The sequence below is a fragment of the Macrobrachium nipponense genome, chromosome 15 (genome assembly GCF_015104395.2).
Source record: "Macrobrachium nipponense isolate FS-2020 chromosome 15, ASM1510439v2, whole genome shotgun sequence".
Classification (NCBI taxonomy): domain Eukaryota; kingdom Metazoa; phylum Arthropoda; class Malacostraca; order Decapoda; family Palaemonidae; genus Macrobrachium; species Macrobrachium nipponense.
This window is the reverse complement of record NC_087208.1, coordinates 26,717,964-26,725,921: the sequence shown is the minus strand read 5'-3', so window position 1 is coordinate 26,725,921 and position 7,958 is coordinate 26,717,964. Positions and strand designations below refer to the sequence as shown.

The 7,958-nt window shown below is 37.6% G+C and overlaps 1 protein-coding gene across 1 annotated transcript in view; it reads left to right on the top strand.

Annotated features, from left to right (window-relative positions):
- The window catches only part of LOC135227050 (cell adhesion molecule Dscam1-like), a 343,394-nt gene that overhangs the window by 218,848 nt on the left and 116,588 nt on the right, over positions 1 to 7,958 (top strand). The window contains 2 exon segments of the mRNA XM_064266856.1: positions 5,539 to 5,728; positions 6,483 to 6,595. Of these exon segments, the coding sequence (XP_064122926.1) occupies positions 5,539 to 5,728; positions 6,483 to 6,595 (303 nt within the window).

Sequence of the window (7,958 nt, the reverse complement as noted above, 5' to 3'; positions counted from 1 at the left end):
TCTTAGGGCCTGATCTTGTGCCGCTGTTATCATTCCTTCAGTTTCCTTCTTTAGCTCTCCCCTCTGTAGCCATTGCCATGTGTCATCGCTGGCTAGTTCTTTAGTCTGTCTCATGTATTGTCCGTGCATTGGTTTGTTGTGCCAGTCCTCTGTTCTGTCTGTCATTCTCCTGTCTCTGTATATTTCTGGGTCTTCGTCTACTTTTATTAGTCCTTCTTCCCATGCACTCTTTAGCCACTCGTCTTCTCTGGTTTTCAGATATTGCCCCAGTGCTCTGTTCTCGATGTTGACGCAGTCCTCTATACTTAGTAGTCCTCTGCCTCCTTCCTTTCGTGTTATGTAGTCTGTCCGTATTTGCTCTTGGGTGTAGTGCTTTGTGTATTGTCATATGTTTCCTGGTTTTCTGATCTATGCTGCGGAGTTCTGCCTTCGTCCATTCCACTATTCCGCGCTGTATCTGATTACTGGCACTGCCCATGTGTTTATGGCTTTTATCATATTTCCTCCATTGAGTTTTGACTTGAGTATCGCCTTGAGTCTCTGCATATATTCTTTCCTGATCGTGTCCTTCATCTCTTGGTGTTTTATATCCCCTCCTTCCATTATTCCCAGGTATTTGTATCCTGTCTCATCTATGTGTTTGATGTTGCTCCCATCTGGTAGCTTTATCCCTTCAGTTCTCGTTACTTTGCCTTTTTGTATGTTGACTAAGGCGCATCTTTCTATTCCAAACTCCATCCGGATGTCCCCAGATACAATCCTTACAGTCTGGATTAGGGTATCTATTTCCTTGATGCTCTTACCATACAGCTTGATGTCGTCCATGAACATCAGATGGTTGATTTTGTTGCCTCTTTTCTTGAGTTGGTACCCGGCATCCATCTTCTGTAGTACTTTTGTCATGGGAATCATGGCTACTACGAAGAGTAGTGGGGACAGTGAGTCGCCCTGGAAGATCCCTCTCCTGATATTAACCTCTGCTAGTCTTATTCCAGAGCTTGTAAGTATTGTATTCCAGTTGCGCATTGTATTTTTGAGGAAGCTGATGGTGTTTTCCTCTGCCCCATATATTTTCAGGCATTCTATTAGCCATGTGTGTGGTATCATGTCGAAGGCTTTCTTATAGTCTATCCATGCCATGCTTAGGTTGGTTTTCCTTCTCCTACTGTTCTTCATTACCATTTTGTCTATGAGGAGCTGGTCTTTTGTGCCCCTACACTTCCTTCTGCAGCCTTTCTGTTGGTGGGGGTGGATGGTGTTTGTCTCCTCTAGGTAATTGTATAGCCTTTCACTGATGATACCTGTTAGTAACTTCCACATTATCGGTAGGCAGGTGATAGGCCTGTAGTTACTCTTGTCTTTTTGTACTAAGGATGTTCTTCCTGTGGTCATCCATTTGGGTGCATGGTGATTTGAGATACAATGCTGGAGTTGTTCTGCTATTCGTGGGTGTAGGGCCTTGAAGTTTTTGAGCCAGTATCCATGGACTTCATCGGACCTGGGGCTTTCCAGTTTGGCATTTCTTTAGTTGTGTCTGACTGTGTCTGTCGTGATCTCTGTGAATCTTTGTTTTATTCTCCCTGTTTCTTCTTCCTTGACTTCCTGGAGCCATGTTGCATGTTTGTTGTGTGATACCGGATTACTCCATATGTTTTCCCAGAGTCTCTTACTTGGTTCGGCTTCAGGAATTTCTGGGTGGTTGTCTTCCCCTCTTAGTTGGCTGTATAGTCTTTTCTGGTTGGTTCCGAATAGTTTGTTCTGTTGGTATCCCTTATTCCTGTTCATGTACCGTTGGATCTTATGTGCTTTGGCCTTAAGCCTCTGTTTTACATCTTCTATTGTGTTGTTTAGTCCCCTCTCTTGTAATTTGTATTTCTCGTTGAGTTCCTCCCTTGTTTTCTTGCTTCTTAGCCTTTTTTCCGCCATCTCTTTCAGTTTACTCAAGTCAGATCTCATCACCATGATTTGCTTTTGCAGGCGCCTTTTCCAAGGAGGTTGCTGTTTTGGTTTCTGTTGGGTTGGTTGTGCTGGTGGTGTTGGTGTTCGAATCCCCATCAGTTCTGCTACTAATCTTGCTCCTGCATATACCAAGTTATTTGTTTCTGTGATACTGGTGGTGTGTATTATGCCCATTATTTCATTGACCTCACTTGTTTTCTCCCTTAATTTCTTGGTGTTGTAGGCTTTCATGGAGGGGATCTTTGTTCTCTCTGTATCTGGCTCCATCCATTGTCTAATCTGTTCTACCCATTCCGTCCTCTGTTACTTCGTCGGTGTTTTTATTATTATTATTATTATTATTATTATTATTATTATTATTATTATTATTATTATTATTATTATTATTATTATTATTATTATTATTTGGTTTGCTGTTGTCTCTAGACTTTGGCGTACTTATTTACATTTAACATTATTATTATTATTATTATTATTATTATTATTATTATTATTATTATTATTATTATTCAAACGGAACTATCCCACATGAGCCATTGACTTTAAATTCAAGCTTCCAAAGAATATAGTGTTCTTTTGAAAGATGTAACCGAAGGTAAGAGGATATACAGAAAGAAGAGATCAGTTACTAGAAAAGAAAATGTAAATTAACATGTTGAAAAGTGAACTGGTATTGTTTCGCTGTTTAACGTATAAAGAGTCGTTCAAAGATTTTTATGTAATATTTTCTGCCTTAAGTCATTGCAAAATATGACTTTTAAACGTTTATCTTACTTGGAGGTGAAAATATTCAAGGATGGTGATGTTTACTTGGAACCCTTTAAAAATTCATTTATTTAAAAGGCAAAAATATTTAGATATGAAATGGTGCAAATCTATGCTCTGAAAATAATGAAAGGCGAAAAAACTCAGTGACAAATTTTAATAAGTTTAATAATTTTTAATTGTTCAAATCCATAAATCTAAAACATATGCCGGTTAAAATTTGAAAGGAGAGGACTTTTAGTGATGGAAAACCGCTGCCTGGAATTATTTAACGGTGAAAGTTTAGAAGGGAGGCGAAATTCATCGGTGCAAATCCATGGCCTGCCGGTAATGCCTCGCTAATGATTTCATTTCGGGGCGACCAAAGGATTATGTTCATCAGAAGTTTAGGCATCGACGCCTTTGCATATTGATGAGCAAATGTTATCTCCCTGAGGTGCCTCTCCTCTTACACTTCCTCACTTTGTTCCCTTCTCCTAGGCTCTTCTTCTTCTTCTTCTTCTTCTTCTTCTTCAAATGCTTGATAATTCTCTTTGTCTTAGTTTCTTCTTCTGTAATTTTTCTTGTTTTATTCTTCACGTTATTTTCATTTGCCATCTCTTCTTCTTCTTCGTCTTCTTCTTTTTGTCTTAGTTTTTCTTCACCTTCAGTTTTTCTAGTTTTATTCTATACTTTATTTTCCCTTGCCTTTATGCTCATTCTGTTCCTCGCTTTCTTCTATTCTGCCAGACAATTCTATAGGCGAGGGACTTTAAGTGAACCTATCCTTCCTTTTAGTGTGCCTCATATTGTTTCTTCTTTTCTTATTTTTCGTAATGTTCCTCCTCTTTCTATTTGCTTATCCCTCTTCTTCATCCCTTGCTTATTTCTTAGACATCCTATATATATATATATATATATATATATATATATATATATATATATATATATATATATATATATATATCTTTTCTTTTATCATCTCCTCATATCACACACACACACACACACACACACACACTCCAATTTAATTATTTGATCTCTCCTTCCCTTCCTCCCGACACCGTTTCTTTTTTGTTTTTTCGTCTTTTCCTCTATTCCTTCTTCTTTTGCACATCCTGCATTTCCATTCTTTCCTTCTTTTCCTTTCATGGTCTTCTCTCTCTCTCTCTCTCTTTTTTTTTTTTTTTTTTTTTTACTACTGCTTCTTTCGTCGGTGGTCTAATCTAACCAAACAGTTTCTTCTGTTATTTTTGCTTTTACCTTCTGGCTTCTTGATATTTCTCATTTTTCAGTTCCCCCCTCTTCTTTTATAATTACTTGTTCTCTTCCTGTCTTGGTCTTCCAAACTGCTGCTTCTGTTTCGTTATATTTTTCTTCTTCCTCAAAATTTTGGTCTCATGTTCCTCCAGTTTCTTATTCATGTTTCTCTTCCCTTGTCTCTCTCTAACTTTCTTGTGTGGTTTTTCTTTCTGCCCTTATCCTCTGCTGTTCATTATGCTCTTACTGTTCCTCTCGTTATTCTTCTGTTCTTTCCCTTCCCTCTTTCTGTCCTCGGGGTTTCCTTTCTGCGTCGTGTGCAGCTTTGTTATCTTGCAAGCATATTGCAGGTAGTTAAGCACCAATTAAGTTTTTTCATGTGTTGTTTATTTACTGACCTCCGCATCTGCTGTCTGCATTGTTCTGTAATTTTCTTTATTTTGTTTACTTTTGTGTTTTAGATATCGCTATTTTTTTCCGCAGTGTTTTTCCATTTTTTTAATTAATTTGTTTTCTTTCTTTCCCGTTTATCAATACTATAATAGTATCTTTTCTCTCTCTCTCTCTCTCTCTCTCTCTCTCTCTCTCTCTCTCTCTCTCTCTCTCTCTCTCTCTCTCTCTGTATTTTTCTTCTTTTTTTAATTTTTTTTCTTCAGAATTTCAATGTGTACTTTTATCTTTTGTTATTTTTCCAAACTCACCTGATCTGAAAGTTTAAGTGAGCATTTCTGATCAAAGCTTGTCGATCTGTTTGGCGGAAACTTTTCTAATTTGCAGTTTGTAGAACCGCTCTATCAGATTTGTATGGTTACGGGGATTCAAGTTTGTTCAAATTAGTGGCTACAGACCCTTTCCCTGGGAAGATAATTAATTAGTTTTGGAGCTAGGGTGGTGGTGGTATTGAAAATCCCTTGCTTCTAGAATTCCTTAAGAAAAATCACAAAACTTACACATTTGATATATAGGATAGATTTTGGGGCCAAAATGGACCACAATACTGGCCCAGAAAAAGGTTCACATGGGAATGGTTAAAAAAAATATAAATTTCCGTCTCCAGAACAACGGGTACGGTTTATTTATATGCATGCATATGCATATGGTATGCTTTCAGGTTTTTTTGTTTTTTTGTGGGTCAAAACATCACCCCAAGGTTTTTCAAGGGAATATTGTGTATAAAAAGTCTTTTAAGAGGCTGACTTAGGTGAGTAAGCAATGTGGTCATGAGCTTCTTTTACTTATTAAATCTGTTTTTTTATTTGTTATTTTTTTATGTATATTACTTCTTAAATCTTTTTTTATTTGTTATTTTTATGTATATTCTTTATTACTTCTTAATTCTTTGTTTGTTTTTTAGTCTGTTGCGTTTTTTATACATTTTATCATTCTTTTCTTAATTTTATTTCCCTCTCTACCCTCTCCGTTTTCACATTACATTTTATTTTCCTTGTTATTGCTAATATTGTTCTCTTTTGATGCTTATCTCAGTTTATGTCCCTTATCTTTTATTTCCTCATTCCCTCTGAGTGAGCACATGATATAACCATTGCCTCAACCTATCTCCCTCCCGACCTACAGATGGTACCGGGGGTCGACAGTGCTGAGCGCCAGCAACAGCGGAGGAGGCATTTGGAACGTGGGAGGATCACTGGTCCTCGGGAGCGTCGTCTACGACGACTCCGGAGAGTACACCTGCGTCGCCAACAACACCGTCGGGGAGACCAGGTTCTCGGCTCACCTGCTGGTCACCCTTCCACTTTCCGTGCAGGTTAGATATGAAGATTATTTCTCTCTCTCTCTCTCTCTCTCTCTCTCTCTCTCTCTCTCTCTCTCTCTCGTATCTTTGTAGTGTGTTGCTATCCAAAATTTATACGAAAACACTTTTGTGAGTAGTATTTGGATAAATGAGGTTTACCTTGCTTCTGCATTTTCATGACTATAGATATAGAACCCAGTTCTGTTTAAATTTATTTGACATTACTTAATACTCGTAAGCATAAAGATAAAGGAGACTTGTGTATGATGGTCATTCACTTAAGATTATAAAGTATAGTCCCTGTAGAAGGGTAGTGCCGTCAGTGTACCTCATTCGGTACAATGTAGGCATTACTTTAGGTTCTTTGCAGCGTCCCTTCGGCCCCTAGCTACAACTACTGTCACTCCTTTTACTGTACATCTGTTTATATTCTCATTCTTCCATCTTACTGTCCACGCTCTCCTAACAGTTGTTTTGTAGTGCAACTGCTAGGTTTTCCTCCTGTAAAACCTTTCAAACCTTTCACTGCCAATTTCCGTGTCAGCGCTGAATGGCCTTAGTTGCCCCAGCGCTTGGCATAATGCCAAATATATATATATATATATATATATATATATATATATATATATATATATATATATATATAATTTGTGTGTGTGTGTGTGTAGTGGTAAAATGTCGGTTGGGAAGCATTGTGAAAAGTATTTATAAGTATTTAAAATATTTTTGATAAGATTAATCATAAGAATGTCTTGTTTTTTTGCAGGTTACTCCGCGCGAAAAGCAGGTTGATGCCGGGGGCCGCCTTGAACTGAGATGTCACGTATCTGGGCACCCTGTCGACACAGTGACTTGGTATAAAGACGGGCAAATTCTGAGGTAAGGCAGGAAAAGGCATGTTTACACACACACACACAGAAACTTCAATTACACCATATATGCATAAACATTTTTTGACACAAGGCTTGTGAAAACGAGGGTCCAAATAGGGAACAATTATAATGGCATTTACTTCCTCAAGATGTCTGACAGTTATGGCCTATCTTTATTTCAGCCCAAGTTAATCATATTCTGATGTTATCGCTTATCTTATAAAAGGAGACTCGTGTCTCCGCGCTAAGATCCCAGCAGCATGTAACTGGTTTTCTTAAACTTTGCTGTCGTGTTTCTATGACAAATGTTTTCGTCTGGTTTTGATTACTGTTTCAGCTCAGTGTGCGGTTTAGCAGTTCCTCGTCTAAGTAGGGTTATGGCTGTTGTTGTATTTTAAGGAGAAATGAAGGTTGGATATCTATGCAATTACTGACCAGATATAAAAATGATATTTCTGTTTTATTAGCAACATCGGTGTTACTGCGAAATTAAATTCTCTCTCTCTCTCTCTCTCTCTCTTCTTTTCCCCCCTTTCTCTCTTCTCTCTCTCTCGCTCTCTCTCTCTCTCTCTCTCTTCTCTCTCCTTCATTTCTTTTAGTGGAGTACCGACCTGTGATCCTCTATCAATTCAGTTTGATGTAAAATGGGTTGTACCCGGAGATGAAAACGATTTTTATATTCTCTCAATCTCCGATACTGTTTAATTGTGTATTAAGGCAAATCCTCCATTTGTTTTTATTTTTAGTACTGTCGTTTTTTCCCCGAATATGTATGAGAAAGAGTTTGGTTTTTGGTGGCAGGAATAAACCAAAACCAATACCCAGTTCTTTATTGCTGCAAATTTTAATAGCTGCTTGCTTGCGGCTCAGGGAAGTTACTCTTGGTCAGTGGTCGTTGGTATTTACGAACGAAGTAGAAGAGATTTTTGATTGTGTGTGCATGTATATATATATATATATAGTATATATATAGATATATATATATATATATCTGTGTGTGTGTGTGTGTGAATGAACACTAAGCTCTATATACATAGTGCTCATCAGCAGCACGTAGAACCCGTACACAGTGAGATATTGCATACACTCGCCTGCTTCTTGGAGAATAAGATCATACCTTTCCTGTATATTAATTACTCCATCTATCCAGGTCTTCTTCGCCTCCGCTCTTAACGCTTTTGGATTATATACTTTTCTTTAAGCTAACGTCTTCCATTCTTTCCACACGGACAACACCATCTCAAGACGCTGATCTATCTTTCAAATAAACTATCCCTTTTTACATCTTATATATTTCCGTAATTCTCATATTTTTAAAATTTATTTTACACCGTGTTTACCATGCAACCAATAATTCATCTCATAGCTTC